Source organism: Candoia aspera, chromosome 5, assembly GCF_035149785.1.
Source record: "Candoia aspera isolate rCanAsp1 chromosome 5, rCanAsp1.hap2, whole genome shotgun sequence".
Classification (NCBI taxonomy): Eukaryota; Metazoa; Chordata; class Lepidosauria; order Squamata; family Boidae; genus Candoia; species Candoia aspera.
In genome coordinates this window covers 26,958,669-26,984,734 of record NC_086157.1, presented here as the reverse complement: position 1 = coordinate 26,984,734, position 26,066 = coordinate 26,958,669, and the positions used below count along the sequence as shown (strand labels likewise).

General features: G+C 36.8%; 1 protein-coding gene across 5 annotated transcripts in view; it reads right to left on the bottom strand.

Moving 5' to 3' along the window:
• DOCK9 (dedicator of cytokinesis 9) overlaps positions 1-26,066 on the bottom strand; it is a 133,616-nt gene that overhangs the window by 74,590 nt on the left and 32,960 nt on the right. For all 5 annotated transcript variants that reach the window (XM_063304808.1, XM_063304810.1, XM_063304811.1 and 2 more), the window contains exons 2-5: positions 20,674-20,790; positions 9,801-9,890; positions 4,099-4,181; positions 1,435-1,504 (exon numbers count right to left, since the gene is read on the bottom strand). In XM_063304808.1, the coding sequence (XP_063160878.1) occupies positions 1,435-1,504; positions 4,099-4,181; positions 9,801-9,890; positions 20,674-20,790 (360 nt within the window). The remainder of the gene's footprint in view (positions 1-1,434; positions 1,505-4,098; positions 4,182-9,800; positions 9,891-20,673; positions 20,791-26,066) is intronic.

Below are 26,066 nucleotides of genomic sequence, written 5' to 3'. Positions count from 1 at the left end.
TTTAGCAGTTTTATAGTTGATTTCAGAATACTTATCTTTTAGGAAAAATTCTAAATACCATTGGTCAGAACAGTTAGGCAATCTATCTATTAAGGCTTGGATTAACTGGGATTAATGCTCCTGTCCCATCTATTAGGGTGTGTCATCTGTCATGGTGCCCGCCCTTTGGAATATCACCCTCTCCCGAGATTAGATTGGCCTCAATGCTGCTGGCCTCTCACAAGGCCTCAAAGACATGGTTTTGTCACTGGGCGTGGAGATTTAGATATGTGGCAGAGCCTGTGCAATGGTTTGTTGATTTGCTGGTGACAGGTTTTGTTTTTTACCTTGGCTACTCATTATGTGTGTGTTATTATCTTTTATTGCTATATGTTTTTATTGTGCTTTTAACTGTTGTTAGCCACCCAGAGGCATGATTTTGAGATGGGTGGCCATATAAATTGAAATTAGAAATACATAAATAAAACACAACCTCAAATATAAAGGTTTTAGCCTGACAGTAAAAAACTATGTAAGAAGCTAAGTGACTCTCTTAGAGTTAAGTCTATAAAGTGGAATTGTCTCTAAATCAGTGTTTCTCAACCTTGGCAACTTTAAGATGGGTGGACTTCAACTTTCAGAATTTCCCAGCCAGCCATGTAATTAGAAGTCCACCCATTTTAAAGTTGCCAAGGTTGAGAAACACTGCTCTAAACAAAACCATCCTGTGAGTTCTGGCAGTCGGGCATCAGAAAAAAGATGACACTGATCAAGAAATTATTAATTCCCAGAGAGTTGGGAGAAGCAAGACAATGTACTATTTCTCTGAAAAGACTAAGGAAACTAGATTCTTAGAAAAGAAAGGAAGGAGAAAGGAACTATACAATAATAGCAGATGGGATCACAGAGAACAGTCTTTCTTTAAAAAATAGTAATAATTTTAGGAAGGAATATATCAATCTATTTCACAATCTTCACTATATAATTCATCTGCTCCTGTTTCCTGTCAAAGAATATGAACTGACATGCTTTATGTGCTTTAACAGTTTTTAAATTCTTGTTTTATTTATTTATTGGATTTATATGCCACCAACTGATATAATTTCATAGTAGCTTACGAAGATAATGTAATTCATAGTGCGTGTCTGTATTTTAAATTTAAATGGTATTTTAATGTTGCATCTCACCTGGAAATACACTGAATTATAAGGTGGTTTTAAAATAATAAAACTCATAAGGAACTACCATGCATTGCCATCTGCAAACTATTCAGAATTCTTATGCCTGATACAGATCACTGGGGCAAAGTAATATATTATTCAATATATTTAAAAGATTTCAGGATAAAGTTAGTTCTTATTAAATATAATTGGTTTTGTTATTCCCAAACAGGCCTATATCATAATAACAACTTAAAAATAAACTGAAGCAAAGCAATCAAAATAACAGACTTGCCTCATCCTTATCTGCTTCTTCATCAACTTCATAAACATGAACTGGAAGCTTTTCCAATCTGTTCCCTTTGCTAAGAGAGAGAAAAAAAAGACATCATAGCACACAATAATTATTACAGGATCACACCATGCAACAGCTTGCCAGTGTGTGAAAGTGTGATAAAATGTACATGAAAGAACCTAAAAGAGAGTGCCTATATGACAGATAGTAATCGTTTTTGGGTTTTTGTTTTTGTTTTACTTTTGTATCTTCAATGCAAATATAGCTAAGATTTGTAAACAGTTTGAGATTTCTTTTCCAAATGTAGAGGGGAAAATCATTTACAAAACCTATTGAACAAATTGTTGATATGCCTGCTATAATCTGTCAATGCCAATCACATTCTATCATTTTTATAACAATTTATACTTCCATTAAATGGTACATTCTATTCACAGTTGTAATTGAAATTATTCAACCCCCATTGCAAATCAGGTTGATTGTCAAAATGTACAGACTTTCAGCTGTTTGCAATGAACAAATCAAACAAAAGCAATTGAAATAGCTCAACACAACAAATGCTTCAAGTGGTGTCCCCAAAGACAACTGAAAATGCAACTTATAATGACTCCTCCAGTCTCAAAATTATTCAACCCCCTGAATAGAATCCGTCACAACAGCACACACACAGTATGCAAAACAGGTGTTGTCTCAAGCACACCTGATGCAACTAATCAAGGGCTTCATTAGTTGCACCAGGTGTGCTTGAGCTGGAACACATGAAATACCTGAACTGGCTAGGGGTTTGTTGAGTGTCATGTTTGACTGCATGTTAGAAATAGAGTATGGCTAAGTCAAAAGAATGGTCCAAAAAGGTAAGAGGGAGATCATCGCCCTTCACAAACGAGGAACAGGATACAAAAAGATAGCGAAGACACTGACGGCTCCTGGAGACACCATTGGAAGCATAGTTGGCAAGTTCAAAGTTAAAGGAATAGTGGTCACACTACCTGGACAGGGCAGAAAAAGGAAGCTGTCAATGGCTGCAACCAGATTTCTGAGAAGGCAGGTGGAGAGAAACCCTCGAGTGACTGCAAAAGACCTGCAGCAAGACTTGGTGGCAACAGGCACTGAGGTTTCAGTGAGCACAGTAAGGTGTGTACTAAACACAGAAGATTTCCATGCCAGAACTCCAAGATGTACACCACTACTGACCCAAAAGCACAAGAAAAGTCGGCTCCAATATGCTCAAAATCATATCAATAAGCCACAGAAGTTTTGGGATTTCGTTCTGTGGAGCGATGAAACGAAACTCGAACTTTTTGGCCCGATGGATCAGCGGTATGTCTGGAGGAAGAAGAACGAAGCATACGCTGAAAAGAACACTCTGCCTACAGTTAAGCATGGTGGTGGCTTGGTGATGCTCTGGCGCTGCTTTGCATCCTCTGGCACTGGAAACCTGCAGCGTGTGGATGGCAAGATGGATTCAGTGAAGTTTCAGGAAATCCTAGGAGAAAACCTCATGTCATCTGTAAGGAAGCTGAAGCTTGGGCATCACTAGACCTTCCAACAGCACAACGATCCCAAGCATACCTCAAATTCCACTAAGGCTTGGCTGCAGAAGAAGTCCTGGAAGATTCTACAGTGGCCATCACAGTCACCTGACTTGATCCCCATAGAAAATCTCTGGTGGGATTTGAAGAAGGTGGTTGCAGCATGCAAACCCAAGAATATTACTGAACTGGAGGCCATTGCTCATGAGAAATGGGCTAAGATTCCTCAGAAATGCTGCCAGAAGCTGGTGCCTGGCTATGCATCTCATTTGCAGCAGGTCATAACAGCAAAAGGGTGCTCTACTAAGTCCTGAAGATGCTTGCCATGAAGGGGTTGAATAATTTTGAGACTGAAGAAGTCATTATAAGTTCCATTTTCAGTTGACTTTTGGGACACCAGTTGAAGCATTTGTTGTGTTAAGCTATTTCAATGCTTTTGTTTGATTTGTTCATTGCAAACAGTTGAAAGTCTGTACATTTTGGCAATCAACCTGATTTGCAATGGGGGTTGAATAATTTCGATTACAACTGTAAGACTAGTAAGATAGTAAGAATATGAATAAGCATATCATTAAAAAGAAGGAAGGATTTCATCTTTCCAGACTTTCCTAAATCATGCCATTCACAAATAATCTGTTGCTATTTGAGTTTCACTATGAAACACACAATTAAAATGTGTTAGAAATTAAATTTCCAAATTTCCATCTGTTTTAAATGTGGATTTTACAGCACTGACATTCTGCCTTTATGCGAAAACTGTTAACAGAGCAGCATAAATTTCTGAAGCTATCTGTATATTATCTGAGAGTATTCACGTGTCACGTTTCAAAGCAGAATTTTTAAAAATAATGGTTAATTATGAATAAACAACATGGTTCTTGCTTGGCTTCTCCTGAAACCATTAATAGATAAACAAACTGCAAATGCTCCTTCCATGGTTTTTTTTTGCTGGCCTGTTCCATCCTAAGAAATTAAACCTGGAAACCAGGAAAAAAGATGTTTCCAAATCTGGCCTGTTAGAATTGGAATGGAAGTAATTTCCAAGTATCTACCACATTAAATATTAAAAGTTAACAACAATGAACTGTAAGCATGTAAAGCTACTGTATAAATGTGAGAAAAATTTACTTACTTTGGAAGTTGTCGAAACTCTCCTGAGTAATCTTCATATTTGAAATTGACAACATGCCAGTCAGAGATGTATGTCTTAATGCACTTTAAATCAGGACAAAAATTAGATTTTAGTTTAATTCTATATGCAACAATGTATTTATCTTAGTAATTTGAGTACTTTTCTGATCAAAACTATTATATTTATGCCAATTAAAGAAAAACAATGAAGGAATTTTCATTACAGTATTATTTTAAAAGCTTTCTTTTAACCATTAAAATAGGGCTAGAAATGACAGTAAAAAAGTGCACTGGTTAATACGTTAAAATTTAATTATAAATATTATCACTGAAGAAACAGATCATATGACTCTTTTACAAAAATTATTTACATTCTGTATTGCTTGAAGTTTTCAGAGGAACTACATTTTTACTCCACTCATGCTGCCCTAATACAACAGTGAGCAAACCTTATTACAGTCAGGGACCAGTGCGAGAGAGAAAGAAACTGCAGCAAAATATCCATATCCATATAAGATAAACAAGTAAGTAGGTAAATTTGAGATAGCCTAAGACAGTATAGATGTAACTAATAAAACAGTTATACAGTAATTACTTTCGCTTCATTGTTAGATTATACTGAGAAGGGCTCTAACATCTCTTCACCTGCAGACCATGCCCTCCGCACATCTGGAAGGGAGGTTTTGTAAACTCCCTGTCGAACAACGCCTCGGTCCTTGCGGTGTTGGTCAAGTGGAGGACGTTATCCATTATGTCCTCCACTGCCCCATTTACAATGAGATCAGGGCCAAATTATTAATGACAGATGAACTGAAGGGCTCTGACCTTGAAAAACTGATCTATCTTCTTGCAGATGAGTTTCCAGCTGTTAGCAAACAAGTTGCTACTTTTGCTCTGCCCTCATTTAAATTTAGGAAGAAATATTTAAGTTCTTAGTTGCAGCTTTGGCTCTATTTTGTCGTAACCTTTTTATATTTAATGCTTCTTTTATTATTTTATTATTTCACTATTTTATTGTTATTATATTTTACTGTATTTTTTTGCATTCCTATGTTATGACCTGTGGTTACAACAATAAACTTACTTTCTACTGTATATGGATGAAACTAATTATATAAAATAAGATGAACTAGCGTTTCATACAAAACATTAGTTGCTTGTGTTATTTTATATAATTAAAATACAAAACACGGCATTATCAGCTGTAGCAAAGAAGGAAAATCAGACTCTGAGCAGCTCTTGAAGAGCAGGAAGGGTTCCCTTTCCCTTCAAGGAGCTTTTGAGGAGGGAGAGGATCCCAGGGATCTGGAAACTGGAGAACAACAACAACAACAAAACCACAACAGTTTGAGGAAAAGTGGAATTAGATGCACGTTAGGAATTGGTATTTATTTAATGGCATCTGAGCTGTTAAGAATTTGCTTTCTTTGTTTATTTCGTTTTTTTTATCCTGTGTACTATTTCCTCCTGCCCTTACTCTGAGTGTGTTTATTCTAACTAGAGTAGCCAGCTGAGAGAAACTTCTCTGAATTTGTGTTCCGTTACTATCATTTGTTTTCCTTTCTCCATTTGTCTTTTACTCTGGTTAGTTCATTAACCTTGATATATGTATAGAAGTAGATTATGTACATAGCTATGATTACAATGGAATATGGCAATCTTTTATTGAAACTATTTTGTAAAACTTTTATATACATATATATGTGAAGCACTTATATATACAATTGTGTTGTTTTTCTTTGTTTTATTCATTAAAATAAAAAAACCCTTGATAAAGATAATAAACACTTGAATGCCTTTATTGAATCAGCCCATTCATTCTGCTAACTTTAGCATATTCCATGTTAGTTAAGCTACTGAGAAAGCTACTTAGAAAATCAGATGAGTTGGCCCCTCTGTTCCATACAACTTAAACCAGCATAGAAAGAATCTTGTCCTGTAATGGAGTGGCTGGTGGAAGCAGACTAAACATCTTCTCCTCAGGAGAAACTCTTAAGATTGTGAAAACACTGTACAAATGAACAAGTGAACTCTGGAGTTCACTTACAGGGTCACTGTGAGGAACATGCTGAGCATCTGACAGATAAAGTCGCTCGGATAAGGGAAGGTTGTAGAGAAGGTGGTTGCACTACAGCTTCAGAGGAGGAAGCAGATTATCTGGACCGCTTTCAGTGAGAATTCAGGCTGGAGCATGGGACAGAGACAGCATTGATCGTGCTCCTGAATGACCTCTGGTGGGAGCAGGACCAAGCCAGTGCATCCATCCTGGCTCTTCTTGACCTCTCAGTGGCTTTTGATCCCATCAATCATGGTATCCTTCTGGACTGACTCAGGGAGATAGGGGTGGACAGCACTGTATTGTGCTGGTTCTCCTCCTTCCTCCAGGGCCAGTTCCAGTCAGTGTTGATAGGAGGGGAGAGGTCCAGCCCATGGCTCCTACTCTGTGGGGTGCCACAGGGCTCGGTCCCCTCTCCCTCCTGTTTAACATCTACTTGAGGCCACTGGGTGAGGTGATCCAATGGTTTGGGGTGAGGTATCACCAGTATGCTGATGATACCCAGCTTTACATCGCTGCCACCTGAGTGATTCAAGTGCCTGGAGGCTGTGGGGACCTGGATGGGATGCAACAGGCTTCAGCTCAACCCAAACAAAACTGAGTGGCTTTAGGTGTTTGGACCTTCGGGTGCCAGGGATTTTCCACCTTTGGTTCTGGATGGAGTAGCACTGCTGCAGACAGACCTGGTGCACGATCTGGGGGTGTTCTTGGACTCACAGTTCCTGCTGGAAGAGCAGGTGGCAGCTGTGGCTAGGAGGGCCTTTGCAAATCGGGTGGCATGCCAGTTGCACCCATTCCTGGACTGGGAGGCCCAGCTCACTGTCACTCATGCCCTCGTGATGTCCCCTCTAGACTACTGCAGTGTGCTCTACATGGGGCTGCCCATGAAGAGCATTCAGAAGCTTCAACTGGTGCAAAATGCAGCTGCTTGGGTAGTAAATGATGTTGATTACTCAGCACATGTAAGACTACTACTCCGTGAGCTGCATTGGTTGCCAATGTGCTTCCAGGTGCAATTCAAGATGCTGGTTGTCACCTTTAAATCCCTTCATGGCCTGGGGCTGGGTTACCTGAGGGACCACCTTTTTCCAGTTGTTTCTACCTGTCCGATCTGGTCTGGCAGGATGGGCACGCTCCAGGTTCCATCAGCCAGGGAATGCTTGCTGCCAGGGCCCAGGAAGCTTGTCTTTTCTGCCCTAGTGCCCGGCCTATGGAATATTCTCCCTCCAGAGATTAGGATGGCCCCAACCCTGTGGGCCTTTTGCAAGGCACTGAAGACCTGGTTCTGTGCTCAGGCCTGGGGCCCCAAGGGTATGAAGGGTTCTGTCTCCTGGTTGTGTTAACAACCATTAATAGTGATATCTTCCTCAGGTGCTGTGTATTTTAATTTTTGTATCTCTGATGAGAATTTGTTTTTAATTTATTTTAAGATTGTTCGCTGCCCAGAGTCACTTGCTGAGATGGGCGGCCATACAAATTGAATGAATGAATGAATGAATGAAAACTGTATGAAGTTGTCAGCAAACATAAAACAAAAAATGTTACAATTAAAAATATGCTTGTTCATCTTCTGGCACACTTGTATCGCAGCACAGCAGAATGAGGACACAGAAATTAGGTAAATTAATCCCCCCTTTAGAGAATCTAGATTCAATCTAGATTCTTAAGGAATATATTTTAAGTCCCATGATGAGTTCACCATGCGGTTGGAGTGACAAAATTGAAACTCATATTTAAACATGCCTCTTCTCTTATTGGTTAAAGTTATTTTTTTTTCCTCCATGGGCTTGATACCTCTGATTTTAAGTCATGACTTTGATTCACCTTAGGTTAGGAATTGCTATGACTTCTCACTTAATGCAATCCTGATGATGGGGTACGAAGATGCAGAGGCAGCACTCAAATAGCACGCCAAGGATTTGGAAGCCCAATCAGACTTGGCCACCATACTTAGAGGTGTGTTCTTGGGCAGTTACTCACCATTTTTCAAGCCAGCTCAATTTCTAAGCCAAATAACAGTTCCCAAATTAAGAACAGACTTATTCTGGCAAGATTTAATGCCCTCCCAATAGCTGTTCTTCAGGGGAAACTACTGGGTATCACATTTGAACAAATACTTTGCCCCTGTAAAGGATTTCCTGAAACACTAACCCATGTTATTTTCATACTGCTCCTATTAAAAAGATGCCTACTTGCAGCTAATAACACCCCATCTAGACAGATTTCTGGGCCATCTGGTTCCATTTTATTTACAGTTATTATCTGATTAAAGGTAAAGGTTTCCCTTGACATGAAGTCCAGTTGTGTCCGACTCTAGGGGGCGGTGCTCATCTCCGTTTCAAAGCCAAAGAGCCGGCGTTTGTCCATAGACACTTACATGGTCATGTGGCTGGCATGACTACATGGAATGCCGTTACCTGCCCACCAAAGCGGTGCCTATTAATCTACTCACATTTGCATGTTTTCAAACTGCTAGGTTGGCAGGAGCTGGGACTAGTTACTGTGATTTTATTTCTCGTAATTTGGTTAAGTTTTGGTTTTACTATTTGCAAAATATCCCATACTTTAACTTTTCCAATATTATAAATACTTGGTTTTTTACTGTGGTTTTTATTTGCTATCTTACAATTTCCTTTCTTTTTCTTTTGTTCTTTGAGCTGGTCATTGACTGTACTACTACTTCTACTACTAAATTAAAGATGAATGAGAAAAATTTCTATACTCCTGCTAAAGCCAGAATCAACACACTCTTTAACTAAACCACACCTGTAGAGTTTTTTCTGGCATTCAAGAATTATTTCCTAAAACATAATGGAGATATTATGGAGAGTTGTACTGCAATCTCCCTGAAGGTCTGTATATGTAATGAACTAGAGGTCTGCCAGAGTGATTTTAACAGACACAACTGTGAACAACTGACAGCAATAAATAAGTACTAAACTGACCTGAACAATACTCTAGCAATTTAATTGGATTGAATTTAGAATGGAGAGAGGATTGAATTTGGATTTATACAGATATATCATGTGAGATTTGAAAGTGTACCATCCATGAGAGATTTAGAAAAGGAAAATCATCTCCACTTCTACTGTCCGAAATCTCTCTCACCGAAACACAGGAAAGAGTCAAAGCAATGCACTCAGGTTCAAGATATAAGCAGTTTGTGCTATATTTATTAAACAAGCAAAGCATTATTTTCTTTTCTTGTTTCTTTTTACCTGGAAATACTAACTAACAGGGGGAAGCATGCTACTCAGAACGCAGAAGCAGCCTATTTCTTAAATATCCAGCACACTCCAAGCAGCTGGTTTGAAAGGAAACTTTACAAAGCACTCCTCCAAACGGCTTCTAAAGTCTTACTGAAAAGTACTTTGAGACTGCTTGTCTAGCCAGCTGGAGCTCTGAACAATGGGTGGAGATGAATAGGAACATTTTATTGTTGCTCTGACTGGTTACAACAACAAAGCACACTGAGAATATACTAAGACTTAAGTAACCAGGCATACCACCTCTGGACTGCAGAAATCCAGATGAGCTCCAGATGTCTAAGAGATACAGAAACCTGATGCCATCTAATGGCTGTCTGGATTTTTGTAGCCTGGAGGTAGCCTACAATAGAAAGCATACAAAAAATAGAAAAACATTACCTCTGTTACAAATAAGCTATAAGCTTCTTTCTCTGCATTCTCTGGAATTGTAGAACACACATACTGGTGTTGTCGTTTCAATACTGCAGTCTTTAATGAAACAATAGTCAGTTAGAAGTTTATTTGCAGTTACACATATCTGAAATATAATCTTATACATGTCTTTTCAGGATTAAGCATTATGCTGTTTCTTTACTAATTTTAATTCTTTGCAGAACCAACTGGAGCTATTTTTGTATTAAAAAGAGTAAATAACTATTAAATACTTTGTATTTATTTATTAAAAACAATTAAATAAATAATAAAATAACAGTCTAATACTAAAATATTATAAAATACATTTTTATAGATAACACATTTTATACTAACCTGGATTCTCCCCCCAAACAATCAGAATCCTTTCCTTGAGAATTAAAAAAAAATCAAATAAAAGGTCACCCAATTTTTCCTTCCACCTTCAATTTGCAACAGGATAACTATTTTGGCATTTGGCCTCTGTACACCACCACATTGAAGTTAAAAGGAAACACACCCAGATGGGAGCAAAGTCAGGACTTTCAGCTGTCATTCAAGGGGTTTGACAAAAGTGGGGCACTTACCATTCAGGAAGTACAGCCAGTGGCATACACACACACCCATCATTGGTGGCTCATAAGTAATGGAACAAACCAACATCATTACAAGCATAAGGATTGCCTTTAAGACCTGGATGAAAATCCTTTGCAGTCAATGACTGCCTGAAGTCTGGAACCCATGGACATGACCAAATGCTGCCTTTCCTCCCTCGAGATCCTTTGCCAGGCCTTTACTGCAGCTGCCTTCAGCTGCTGCTTGTTTGTGGGTCTTTCTGCCTTGAGTCTTGTCTTCAGTAAGTGAACAGCATGCCCTATTGGGTTGAGATCAGGTGACTGACTTGGCCATTGAAGAACATCCCACTTGTTTGCCTTGAGAAACCCTTGGGTAGCTTCTGCTGTATGTTTTGGGTCATTATCCATCTGCAAGATGAAGCGGCGTCCTATCAGTTTGACAGCATGTGGCTGAATCTGAGCAGAAAGTATAGCCCTATACGCTTCAGAATTCATCCTGCTGCTTTTATCAGCAGTCAGGTCATCAAGGAACACCAGTGACCCGGTTTCACTGGCAGCCATACATGCCCATGCCATAACACTGCCTCCACCATGTTTGACAGATGATGTGGTATGCTTTGGATCATGCGCTGTTCCTTTCCTTCTCCATACTTTTCTCTTCCCATCATTCTGGTGCAAGTTAATCTTGGTTTCATCAGTCCAAAGAATCTTATTCCAGAACTGGGCAGGCTTTTTTAGGTGTTTGCTGGCAAAGTCCGATCTGGCCTTTCTGTTCTTCAGCGTTACCAGTGGTTTACACCTTGTTATGAAGCCTCTGTATTTACATTCATAAAGCCGTCTCTTGACTGTAGATGTTGACAATGACATGCCTACCTCCTCAAGAGCGTTCTTGACCTCTCTAGGTGTTGTGAAAGGGTTCCTCTTACCCATGAGAGGAATTCTGCGGTCAGTCATTGACTTTAGTTGTCTTCTGTGGTCTTCCAGGCTTTTTGCTGTTGCTGAGCTTGCCAGTTAATTCCATCTTTTTCAGGATGTTCCAAACTGTTGTCTTGGCCACTCCCAATGTTTTTGCTATCTCTCTGATAGGTGTATTTTGTTTTCTCAGCCTAATGATGGCCTCCTTTACTCACATGGACACCTCTTTGGACCTCATGTGGAGAGATCCAGTGAACAGCTACCAAATGCAAATGTACCACTCAGAACCACCTCCAGGCCTTTTATCTGCTTGATTGGTCATGGGGTACCCAGGAAACAGGCCACACCTGGCCTTGCAGCTGCTTGTCAGCCATTCATTCCATTACTTATGAGCCACCAACTATGGGTGTGTGTGTATGCCACTGGCTGTACTTCCTGAATGGTTAGTGCCCCACTCTTGTCAAACCCCTTGAATGACAGCTGAAAGTCCTGACTTTGCTCCCATCTGGGTATGTTTCCTTTCAACTTCAATGTGGTGGTGTACAGAGGCCAAATGCCAAAACAGTTATCCTTGTTCCAATATTTCTGGTCCTGACTGTATAGAGTATGTTGTCTAAATGCATAGAAATCAGCAACAGCTCTACACAGCAGTCCTTTCATTACACTAGAAATGCATCATTCATACCTGCTGCCCTAAAAGTATTCTCAGCTAGAGTGCACTTCCTTCACCTCTTCATTCAAGTCATTAACAAAAATATTGAAAAGTAGATGTCCCTGGACTGAGCCTTCTGGCACCCCACAAACCTTACTCCAGTTTGATGACATCCATGAGCACACTCAGAATTCCTGAATCAACTACGTTCTTTATTAATTAACTGTCATGTCCTCTAGCCCATATTCACCTAGCTTGTAATCAGAATGTAACTTCCATTGTCAAATGCTTTGCTGAAATCAAGGTCTATTATGTCTGTATCATTTCCACATTCGTATTAACAAAGCAATCTGATCAAAGCCCAAGATAAGGTTAATCTGGAAATATTTGTTCTTGGCAAATCCATGCTGGCAATTACCACACTGTTGTTGAAATATTTTCAGCTCGCTCGCTTTATGATCTGCTCTAGAATCTTGCCAGGTATTGATGTAGGCAGATTGGACTCTTAATTCCTCAGATTCCCTTCTCATTTGTTTAAAGATAGGAACATTTGCATTTAGTTCTCCAAGACTTCCCAAACATAATGCACAAAAGTTCATCCAGAGATTAACTAATGCCTAGGTAGCAATTAATCTTCCCTGGAAATTTAAGCTCAAAGTCAGTAGTAATCCCAGAGTATGTTTCTAACAGTTTCATGCTTTAATCCTACTTCCTGCATTGTGGTCATAATTTCTTGATAGAACTAAACTTTCTTGTTGGAGAAAAGTGAACCAAATGAAAATAAGGTTTGCCTGGTAGCATTTTGCAGTCTTTACTGAGCAGCAGATATACTGAATCAAATCATTTCATTTTATTTTGAGGATACCTAAGTAGTCCTTTTCTCGCTTTTAATACCTTTTACCAACCTCAGCTCATTTTCAGTTTTTGGTCTCCTGACATCCCTGCTTCAGTTCTGGTCTACTGTATGTACTTGTTTTGGTGACCAGGTCTTCTTTCTGTATTCTTTTTGTGTGCATTTAAAAAAAATCAGGAAATTTTCCTTCCTAAGCTTCCTATGTGACTTCTAAAAATATTTTGCAAATAGTGATAGTGCAGTTTTCTGCACTTATATGCCTGTTTTCTCAAATCTATTTATATGCATATTTTCTGAGTTAAAGTGCATCCCAATATTTTCAAAAGAAAGCATGCAAGCAGACATGTATTTAGTTCATCAATTTATTCAACAGATACTATTGCATAGTTTTGCAGCTGTTAATTTATCATGTCTCCCCAGTCGGAATCTTCTAGTTGGATTCTGTTAACTATAATATTAGGAGTCACTGGTTATACATTCTAAACTTCATCAGATTAAGTAATAAATGCAAAGATACTGTCCATTATGAACATTTCAGTGTTGATTTTTAAAGCTTTATAGCTTACACAAAAGCTGCTAAGGGATTTAGAAACACTAAGAGAAAGACTGATACAAACATTTCCCAAGAAAGAAAGAAAGAAAGAAAGAAAGAAAGAAAGAAAGGAAGGAAGGAAGGAAGGAAGGAAGGAAGGAAGGAAGGAAGGAAGGAAGGAAGGAAGGAAGGAAGAAGGATCAAACTGTTTTTTCTGGTGTAGATTCTGAACTGCGTTATTGAAGGATTTATCTTCACTATCCTTCTAGACACAGCCTACATAGTCATGTCTGCACATCTCAGTTCTATGACAGGCACTGGGAAATACTGCATGAAAAACTATTGCAAGAAATGGTTTTTTGTTTAAAACAGGAGATATCATTGGTCCATAAGTATTTTCAGGGTAATATGCATACAAGCTTTCAAATATGCTTAGGGACATTAACATAACTGGAGCCCTTCTTTAGAGAAAAGCTCCTGTTTTGAAAATACCCATAATTCTAAGTTAATACTACATATCTCAATTTTCAGTATAATCCTTCATATTTTTACACTGTCAACTTGTAAAATGAAAGTGGCTGAAAATGTTTAACAAGCTTTTGAGTGAAATGGTAAAACAGGTGACAGGGAGTAAAAAGTGTGATATGGCTTTACACAAGGCAGGGGGCCATGTAGTGAGAAAAAAAAATCCATTTAGCCATAGGGTGAACAAAAAAATCAGGATCAAATTGCAGAACAAATATATAAAAGAAGAGTGAATCGGTTAAGAGGAAGACTGTGCTTGAACAGGGTTGATGACATTGTCAAAAAGAACAAGGCAAGAAGTTTAAAGACAATGTATGGATTGACAGATGGATATAAAGAAAGCAAGGATGATAGAAAGATATGGGAAGATACAGTGAATGAGGTTGGTATAAACTAGTTTTAGCTATGTTCTTTTTTTTTCTCCTGCCTATAATTTGTCTTACTATTTTATTCATTCTCTGTACTCTGCATAATGTTGATTACTCCAAAAAGAATAGTATTATGGTAACATATACAGTATACTGTACTGTATATGTATTTGTATGGATCTTGTAAAATACAAATAGTGGGAATTTTGACAGTATTTCTAATGAGGCATTTGGTTTCTTTCACTTAGGATGTGATGCATATCATTGTGAATCAAAGAGGATTTGAGAGAGAAAAATAATATGGGTGCTTATCTCAGGCCTTGGGGTAGGATGGCTGATTTTATGGTTTAGGTATATTTCAGCTTTTCCTCTTATGGGTTGGTCTTCCAAAGTGCTGTCTCTTCTTTTTATATGTTTTTTTTTTCATTTTACTTCACTGTAAGCCACCCAGAGTTGGGCAGCCTTAAAATTGTAATATTAAATTAAAATTTATAAAATGAACCAAACTAGAGATTCAGATACATGTCACCCCAACAAACCATTTGAGAATATTTTCTTCCACAGCTGTAAAAACTTTTGTTCAGACAATACTAAACTGTTTTATTTTTACAGTAATGTTATTTGTTCTGAAAAGTACATTATACACACAAACACACCCCTACATACATACATACATGCATTATATGTATGTATGTATGTATGTATATATATTCCTTGCTTAACAGCCATTAGTTTAGCAACTGTTCAAAGTTACAATGGTGCTGAAAAAAGTAACTCATGATTGGTCCTCGCACTTATAATTGTTGCAGCATCTCCACATAATGTGATTGTGATTCAGGCGCTTGGCAACTGTCGCGCATTTATGACTGTTGCAGCACCCGCGGTCACATGATCGCCATTTGCGACCTTCCCACTGGCTTTCAACAAGCAAAGTCAATGGGGAAGCTGCCAGGAGGTTGCAAGTTGTGCTCATGTGATGTCTCACTTAACAACCACAACCAGGACTGCCGGAACTGCTATTGCTAAGAGGGCAGTCACATGATGTTTCGCTTAACAACTGCTTTGCTTAGCAATGGAGTCACCGGTCCCATGTATTTTTCAGAACAAATAATATTACTATAAAAATAATATACAAAATAAATATAAAGAGATGTTCTTAGCTGTAAGCTGCCCAGAGTCGTTTGGGAGTTGGGCATCCTATAAATTGAATGAATGAATGAATGAACAAACAAATAAATAAATATTAATTTTTATATAAGTAATAAATGTTCATGAAGTTTTTTTTTCCTCTGGAAGAATCTAGGGCTGTTTCCACATGGATGGCTTTTAACGCTACCATCTTTTTTTCACTTAGCAAATTTGAGGGAAGAAAAAATGAAGGAAAGGTAAGAAAACAAAGGAAAGTTATAAATGGAAAATTACAGGATTCCCTCCCTCCCCTTATTCCCCCCTGCACTATTGCATGCAGCAGGCAGAGACACTTCATAATAAAATCCAAATCTAGAAGCTTCTTAAGATGATGTTAAACATGTATAGAGGCCCAATGTTCTGATAATAAATCCCAAGATGTTTAACTTTTAAACTACATATGCACTTCCCATTGTTTGTAGTCCCACCTGTTTCCTGCATTTGATATGGTTCCTTCCATAAATGCTCAACATATTTCTTACTGGGTCTGCTAAATATAGCTTTATCCAAACACACAGATAAATAGTTCAGTTCCTTTAAAAGAGGAACATCCTTCTTTAAAATATGAATTATTTAGGTAAAACTACATTCAGATGTAGAAAAAAAGACATCCAATAAGAAATTCAATTCCATAAGACATCTATCAGTATTTTAAAAAAAGGTCTGTTTACATCTACATTTTTTCCAAGGGTTAAGAACAAATATAATCAGGATGTATATCAAACTTCTCCCTTCATCACAACAAGCATAAACAATTTTAGTATCTTATCACCTTCTCTTAAAATACAACAAATGATTTCTTCTTCCCATATCCCATCTCTTATCTATAAACAAATCCTTAACACTCTGTCATTTCAGTCCTGATGTCAACAAAAGTCTATTAAAGGTTACCAGAAATAACAAAAATCTATTTTAACCTTGATCAAATTAACCAACTTTATATTCCTTCCTTTCATTTCTAACAATCTTGATCTTTGGTCTCTTCAAATAATGTCCTAGAACTTGATTTATTTTCATTTTTTCTTTGTCCCTTCTCACAAAATTCTTCAAAGCTTTAAAACGTTTCTTTTGTAAATCCAATATAGGAAAGTTATCAAGGTCACTCTCTTGGTTTGTTATTTGTATATCCCTTTTAATTATTAAGACAGCAACCAGTTTCGTTTGTATGTCCAGTATAACAGCTTTTTCCATGTCATTCTTGTAGCTTGGCATTTTTAAATCCACTTTCAAATCAGTCTCAATCTTGTCAGGTAAAACTTATTCCTCTTCCATAGCATCTTTTAAACACAGTCTGTCTATAGAGGCAGACACTCTTAAATTTAACTTCTGGGTCCATTGTTCAAAAGTATCCTTCAATATATCCAATGTTAAAATATTTTGTTTCATTCTGTATCTGTAAGTTGAGTTTAAGTGTTCTTCTCCTTTTATTGTAATCTTTAGTTCCTTCAAGTTCCCTCTAGTGTCCAATTTTTAAAGTCTTATCTTAATATTTTTTTTTAAGAATTCAAAACAAAAGCATTTTCTCATGGTGGGGATTCTTTATAATTAATTCCAAAATCTTATTTCAAACTTATCTGGACCCTTAGTCCATTTGTAACTTTCTAAAATCGAAGTTTTAATCACTCTTTTGCTGTTTATTCCAGAAAAAAAAAGTCCTTAAACTTGTATTTGAAACTTCTTTCATTAAGCACTGAAGGAAAATCACCCAGTGATGTAAAATGTGTTGATCCAAAGGTTCCTGATAGTTGAAAAGCCGGTTAACGAACGATTTGCAAAAGTGATTAGAGAAGGAAGTATGCAAAGCCAGTGTCCTTTCAAAGATGTCGACCATGGTTTCAGCAAGATGATTATTCCCTTGTCTAGAACTCTAAACCCGCCAGAGACTGCTGTCTTGGAGTCTCTTCATCTGGAGAGCAACTATCTGGAGCACTTGTGGGTGATCTCATATCCTCTCCTTGTCCAGAGAGGAATTATTGAAGAGCTGGTCTAATTGCTGGCTCTTCATTCCGCCACTGTCATCAACTCCACTTTTTGCAAAGGTGTCTTCATTCCACCAAAACTACTCGTCAGATCTATAAATTCATATTCTCCCACTGCCTGTATTCTTCTGCCTGTATTCTTCTGCTGCTTCAGTCAGTTTCTAAAATATTTTAGTCTTCATTGTTCAGTCTTTTTAATCATCCTCCCTCAACATAGCAAGAACAATGGTCACTTGTAACATCATTTTTAAATTGCTTGACTAAATAACAATGCAATCAATTACTTTTTCTACTAACAACTTGATTTTGAAGACTACAGCTATCACTCTGGCGTACAATTGTTTCTTACAGAATGAATAATGAACAGATCCTTCAAGCTATTCTAAATGTCCTAACAGTCAGGTATCATGCTGAGACGAGGAATAGGTCTCTAGTGTTTATTACTGCTACATAAGACAGAAAATCCTAACAAACTGAAGAAGCGTGGGAAAAACCCAGACAGATAAACTCCAAAAGTTAAGGCGGGTCTGATCTGTGTCTCTTTGAATGGCTACTTAATTCCTCAGTACTACGCATGCGTTTTCCCCCCTGGATAGAGGCCCCCTCCTGCTCGCCATCAGTACTCATGACACTAAATGACTATTTGTTGCACCTTATCTATTCAAACAGTGATATATATAGTTTGACACTGTTGTGCTGGGATGACATCTTCAGTACTTCAGTCATCATATACATTCAGGCAGGTTTACTGCCTGAAGCAATGGCACCAACAGGTGTTTGCATTATATACAATTAAATGTTACAGTGATCCAGTTGGGTCTTCCCTAATTCATCTCTCCAGCTCATAGGTAGTCAACCTTGCGAGCATCTAAAGGGTCACTAGTATCTCATCCTTTGAACCTCTGTTGTTTTGCATGTGCATGACATGCTTTTTCCATTTGTATTTTTATCCCACCTTTGATGCCATCTTTAGTTGTGTGGCAAATTACCACTTTTCCAATTTGGTCTCTAAGTGAGATTTAGCACTCATCTTTTCACTGCATACTGTGTTATCTGAAGCTTCTCCACTTCTGATTTTCTTAGGTTATACACTTCACAGCCATCATCACTGATATGTCTATGGTGTTGAAGGTGTCTACTCTTGCTCTGGAGTTTTTCATCTGTTCGAGGATTGGCTTTATATGATTAAAGCTGACCCATGATGCTCTTCTTCAAATTAATCAATTGTGCCTGTGCGCAGTTGACATCCTCTGTTGGCTCATAATCTACTTTCATTACATGGTACGGGCAAAATTAGTTTCATAAGCATTGGGTCTTTTTTTCTGTTAATTTTCAGGCCAACTACTCTGCTTGCCATATTGAGCTCATTTAAACAATGCTTGGCTACTTGGACACTGTGGCTAATGATCACAATGTCATAAACAAATTGGAGGTGACTGTTGGCAGAGTGCTAGAAAGCATTTGGCCCAGGAGAGATCAGAAAAGTCACACACCACGCATTTCTATAAAAATAATTTTATTTACAGAAAACAAACATATTTAAAGGCTGTTTGCTGAGAGGAGAGATTTCTCTCAGCTGCATATTCTCTGCAAGCCTACACAGAAGGGAAACTGAAACTAAAACAAGTTCAGGCAAGTTCCTCCCTTAGGCAATGCAACCGTTAACATGTGAAAAGGGGACAATTAAATTCAACCTCTTCACCCGGCCAAAATGATTAGTTACCATAGTAACCTTAATCTGTAGTAGAAAACATATTAACAGTGACATCATAACTTGATTATAAAATATAATACTGCTAACTGTATTATACAGTTAATATATAGGAGGTACTGCAAAGAATTTGATATTAATCAATTAATGAAAATTATTATTATACTTGCCACATTTCTTGAAATCCAGAGCTGGAGGTTAGGGATAAAATATGCTTTTGAGAAGCTTCAAAGAAATGCACATGTTAAACACTTTTACTAGATGATAACCTTCTAGGGGAAATTAGTGTTTAAATAAAATAAATCCACAAGGAACTTTAGATGAGCTTAATTAATACACTTCTTAAGTAGCTCTATCTTTCTTTCAAAACTGAGATGCAGTGATTAACAATGTAACTCAGATGTACATCAGAATATACAATAAATCCATCATAGATTTACAGTTCTAAACCAACACAGTCAAGGCCTAGGAAAAAAAGGGAAAAAACCAAACAAATAGCATTAGGAAAATGAGCAACAAACACAGATATCCATCCACTGTTAAGCTGCCTGTTTCCAAAGGCTGCCTTTAATAGCTTTCAATACATCACACTGAAAACCAACAAGTAACAAAACCAGATTAATGTCCCAGAGGATGATTGGATTGCAAAAACAGAGAAGAGATATAAAATGAGTCAGTATATCAGGTTTGTTTTAATTGTATGGCATAGCAGTTTGGTGTTCATGCTGCTTTTTCTTGCTGGGAAATCCTTGTGAGGTCCAGCAACCAGATGTGTAGACTATTTAGCCATGACAAGTCACATTGCCCGGAGTGCACCACGAGGAGGCTAGTCTACATTGCACCGAGTTGGGCTGAGAGAAAGTGACTGGCCCAAGGTCACCCAGCTCGCTTTCATGCCTAAGGCAGGTCTAGAACTCACAGACTCCTGGTTTCTAGCCCAGAACCTTAACCACTAGACCAAACTGGCTCTCAGTATATCAGGTGATCTAGTCCCAGCTTGTTTAAGATTTTTTTAAAAGAAAGAATCAGCAATCAAGCTTAAAAACAGAAAGATAACAATTCATACTTCACCAATAGCTACTGATTGTGAGCAGTGACCTTTCAAAGCACTTGAAGTTTACTTACACTTGATTCAGTTTTTTCACTTATTTATGATGTACCTACAACACATGAGAGCCAGTTTGGTGTAGTGGTTAAGGCATCAGGCCAGAAACTGGGAGACCGTGAGTTCTAGTTCTGCCTTAGGTACAAAGCCAGCTGGGTGACCTTGAGCCAGTCACTTTCTCTCAGCCCTAGGAACGAGGCAATGGGAAACCACTTCTGAAAAACCTTGCCTAGAAAACTGCAGAGACTTGTCCAGGCAGTCTCATCCAGGCAGACTCCGAGAATCGGACACAACTAAGCAGATTAAAAAAAACAACCAAATCACAGACCTGTAGAATATTAGAAACTGGATATTAGAAACCGGTAGGATCAGCTACACTGTCTAACTATTTTCTTTCAAGACTTATTATTACAATATTGCATAAATTTAATGCAACATTCATAAAAAATAAAAAGTACCTGGAAATCATCATAAGGAAAAAGTAGCATCTCACGCAAGGCATCATTGAGTATTTGAGTTTTCTTCTGAACAATGGTATTTTCATAGTCTATTGGTTCTATTAGCTTTGGTTTTGCCTAAAAAGAAGGAAAAAATGTAATGAATAGAGATTTTTATTCTCATACCCAAATGTACTTAAGATGCCATACATATTCATTAGCCTATGCAATACAATCCTCTATATAACTACTCAAAATTAAATACCATTGTTCCCACTGGATTTATTCCCAAGTTAAAAGTATACAGAATTACTGCTTTTATCATGAAAAGAGTTTTGAACTTAAAATTATGTGTTTTTAAACATATATGGAAAAACAAACATCATAGTCACAAGATAATATTTAGTTCAGTTCTAAATTTACAAATGAAGTACAATCAACTCTGTCTAAAGAAACAAATGCAATCCATTTATTTTAACCAGCTCAGTATCACATCAATTGGTAGTACTTTTCTGGTCATTGCATTTTAATCAATTAACTAATTCATTTGCAAGAACTCTGATTCAGAACTACTTGTTAACCACATCTTAACATTCTGATATTCCCGTTTTAAACTGGAATATATGTGGGGTAGAGGGTGAGGACTTGCATCATCACGAACAATGTACATCAGGGCTCCCAATAAAGTAATGAAATCTAGACCTATTATCATTGTTATTATTATTAATTTATTGGCTGCCCAACTCCAGGGGACTCTGGGCAGTGTACAAAATTAGAAAAAAACATGAAAAAGGCTAAAAACATTAAATCAAACAGAGAGCCCAGAGTAAAATGATCTAATAAACAACAAAATCAACAAAATAAAACAGGGGCCATTAAACAAATGATAAACATCAACACAGGCCTGGAACCAAAGCCAGGTTTTCAAAGCTTTCTGGAACCGTAGGGGAGAGGGCGCCGTCCTGATCTCTGGAAGGATGCTGTTCTGGGGGGAGGCGCAACAGAGAAGGTTTCTAGGTCCCACAAGAGTGCAATATTTAATGGAGGGGACATGGCATGCACCCACTCTGCTGGAATGTACTGGGCGGGCAGAAACAATTGGAGACAAGCAGTCTCTCAGATATACAAGCCCTATGCCACACTCATATCCTCATGTCCAAGAGCAGCTGAGTAGAAGACCACTTCACAACACAATTCTGAACCAAAAGATTCAAATGTTGAGGGTGTAGTTGGTGTATGGGTCCATATATAATCATGTATCTTCCATATTCAATATAGAGCTTGAACTAGGATTATAATTATTAGTGGCAGTAGGCACTAATAATTGGAGGCACATACTTCTACTTTCTTTAAGTTAACATAAAAACTTCATTCTAATACTTGAAAATTACTATAAAACAATCTAAATTATTTAGATATAGAAACTATGCCTATTACTTTTCATCTTAGAGGAAATAATTGGTTCTGTTTTCTAATCCTTGGATTATGAATCCAGACAAATCTCCAATTCAATTTGTGAAAATATTATGGCATCAAAGGCAATTGATATGTTTTTATTTTTGGTGTCAGCTACAAAGGCTGTTTTCACGTATAAACAAGAACAGTTTATTTTTGTGCTTGAAAACCTGGCCGAAATCCTTAAGTTACTTTATAAACAAGTATATGAAAGCTTAAATTCCAATAATTAGAGTTGTGAAGTGAATGTAAAACAGATCAGATTAAAAAAAATAATATTACAGTTCCATTCTAGGACGAAGTAAGTTTCTGGAGTGTTCGTAGGGTAATGATTTCCTAGAAAAAGGTTACTAAAGCACAGTGATCTGCACATAGGTTAGTCAAAGAAGAGTACTTCAGATAGTCTAGTATCTACCACATGGAGATACTGTCTTTGAATAATGTTACTGGAAGGAGTTCAAAAGAACAAAAGGTTACATTTGGAAAGAATCATTATCAAGGAGAGGCTAGAGAATTGAGAGTATGAAGCAAACTATTTTTTTAAGAGTGCACACTATGTATCATTATAGCAAGGAAAAATATGCTTTGTTTATATAGCAGAGTACACTTAGTTCAAAGAATAAGAACACCCACATTTTTTAAAAATATAGACAAAATTTATTTTGAAAACACTGACTTAGCCATTGCAAAAACTTAGTAAAAGAGCAAAATATAAATAGAGGACACTAACAATAACAGAGCACCAGGAAATTCATGCCTGCATTTTTTTTTCTGATTGAACAGCATGTTGAACATGATATTCAACTAATTCATTTAATTAATTTAGCCCAGAAAATGTACTAGACAATCAGATGTCAGTCCACTTGTAAGTCTATAGAAATACTTTCTCAGAAATGAATAGTTAAATCTAAGAATTCTGCAGATGGATAATTAAGGATAAAAACTGTTAAACACTTATTACAAATGGGTAAGAAATAAATTATCTTCCTAACTAACTATGAAGTAATGGAGACAACAATCATCTAGAGAGAAAAATGTAAGGTAGAGCTTTCAATAGTGTTTTATTGCTGTCACAATTCCCACCTACAATATATTGGTTCTATCTAGACTCTATTAATAACAGCTTCCTTTATTATAAATATTTAACAACTGAATGAAGGATTAATATTATTTTGAACTGTCTTATGGATATTTAATTATAGTTAGGCAATGAAACTGTGAGTATTTTGTTCACTGTCAGCTATATTTAATTCAGACTATTTTGTCTCAGTATTTACACTTTTTCTGTATTATATTAAATTTGTTTGTACTTTTAATATACAATCCACCAAATATTAAAAGAAGGCAGGGCATTACACAGAAAAAACAAGTTCTGAAGTTCTTTTTTTCAAAGCACTGAAATATAATTTTATGTTACTATGCTACTGAATTGCATTTGGGCTGGCATGATAAAAAGCATATTATTTTATTTACTTATTTTACTACATTTTAAAATCACTTTTCCCACAAAAGATTCCGTATCTTCAGCTAAACTTTAGATAAAAAGAAATATGTGGCAAGCTAAGAACCCTACAGATAAATGGTGCATTATAACTAGAAACATGGTTTTTCACAATTTACAACCCCTCACTATATTTTATAATATGAGAATTGATAACTGTTATCAATTAATTGTTCAACAACAATTTGGGAAAAATAATGCCCTGGCAACCCAAGTTCAAATATCTAATGGCGACACTTAACTGGTAACAGACCTTCAACTAAATTTCTTGCACTGAATCAAGAAGCCAGCAATCTGAAAGGAGAGAGGAGACAACAGGCTTGTTTACACAAATACTAGCCTTAACCCCAAACACTGTGAGAGACTTTACACTGAAACTTCATGTTGTCAATATACAGTGAAGGAAACACAACTACTGCAGAGGCACACCCTTTCCTTCAGCTATTTCTCCTCCAATTGTGGATTGGCAGTGTTTGGGACTTCTAATTTCAATTGCAATAGTTATTTAAATGCCGTCAAATCAAGTTTAACTCATGTAGGCTACATGGACAAATGTTCTCCATCATGATCTGTCTTTAGTAATAATTAATAGTTCTTTCTCAGGACACTCTAACCATCTTGCTGATCCTGTCCCTCCATTGTACATGTTGCCTTTTCCTTCTTTTCCTTCCCTCAGTTTTGCCATGCATATTCTAAACAATCTTTGCTCAGCCGAATCTCAAACAAAATCTGAAGCATATTTGTTAGAATGCAATATTCTGTTTTTATACTATTCTGGATCAGGGGTCCGTGCTATAAGCAAAACAGTTTGAAAGAGCAGTGCTTCTATATTGTCAAGTGGAAAGATTTTCAACACACATTATTGTTTTTGCATACACTTCCTGAGAACTGTTTCCTGACGGTGTCAAAACAGGACATGTCATGGAAAAGTTCACCATAAAAAAGCATTTGGTTAAGATACAAGGACCTGACAAGGCAATACAAATTTGAAATATCTGCATATAATATTAACTAGTTAAATGTGGTGATTGCAAGCCCAATATATTCCTATCCCAAGTGGAGGTTAGTCAATTTTTTACAATCATCCATTTCTTTCTTCAAACAAATGTTACTTTCAGAAGATTTTTTTTTGTTATACTGCATATATCTCCTCTGAATTTCTGAATACAAAGAAAACTATGTAACCCCACAACAAGCCTTAAAGTAGTTTTGTTCTGTTTCCAAACAGAGTTTGTTGTCTTTCAAAGGCAGGAAGACAATAAACTGTCTTCATACCTGTCAATATTCTCTTCTAACTCTGGCCCATTTCCTCTAAGCCTTTCCAAGTCTCTCAGTCTAACCCTGAAAAAGTTTTAAAAGGCTGGGAATGGGAAAAATTAGCAAGTGGGATTCAAACTCATCTCAGTATTATAATGGATATACAAATTTCAGGAAACCACACTTCTTTGTAATATGGTGGGTTTGTTATTTATGCCTAGATGATGAAAGCTTTATGTGCAGAAATTGAGTGACAGTATTGGATTTCTGTTAGTACGTTGCATGCTATTAGTAGAATCTATTTGGCTTTATGTGAATTTGACACAATGTTAGTACAGAATATACTTCACCCTCACTTAATTCAAAACCTGCTAAATTTCAGAATAGCCAAATCAAAATATTAATCATTCTTATGATTACATATTACTTCTATTAAGTAGAAACTGATATTAAAAATATTTAATATAGCAAACATATATTCTTCAAATAAAGTATTTTAAGGTTCGAATAGATTGGTCATCTTAGCCTACTAAAGTAAATCTAAAATTCATGAAGTCATTGCTTTTTTGTGCTTATATATGTTGAGCCAACAAAACAGTTCATTTTCTCATTTTGCAATTGTATATATTATTGGCCTTTGTTTTCTTTAATATGGTTCTGTTCAAAATTGATTATTCCAGAAATATTGCTAAAACACCCTTGTGTTTTCAGTAACATGGTGCTTTTTCAATCCTTCTTAGCTTTCCTTGAAAGATGCACAGCAATTCAAAAGTTCCTATGAAAACAGCATGTCCTGTAATGCTTCTTATATCTATGTTTAGACCTAACAATGGATTTTAAATTAAATTAATTAGCTTGTGAGACATTTGCTCTGAATTTATCTGTGAGTTCAGATCTAGAGAAAGAGGAAGGATATTTCATCATCCCTAACAAAAGAATATTAGGACAATATATTGACTTTGGCATCAGTTACATTGACACCAACACTTTTCCAGGAAAGCAGAATCTTTCTCTTATTCTCTTAGAAACATTTTCCATTTATATATACCTTCACCGCATGAGAAAAAGATTCTACTCTAGAAAAATGATAGACAATACTACATCTATAATTATTTTTTCTGCTGTTAGTATCCCACAATGTAATCACTTCCTTTTTTGAAAATAAACAAAATTTTAAAATACAATTATAAAATCATATAGG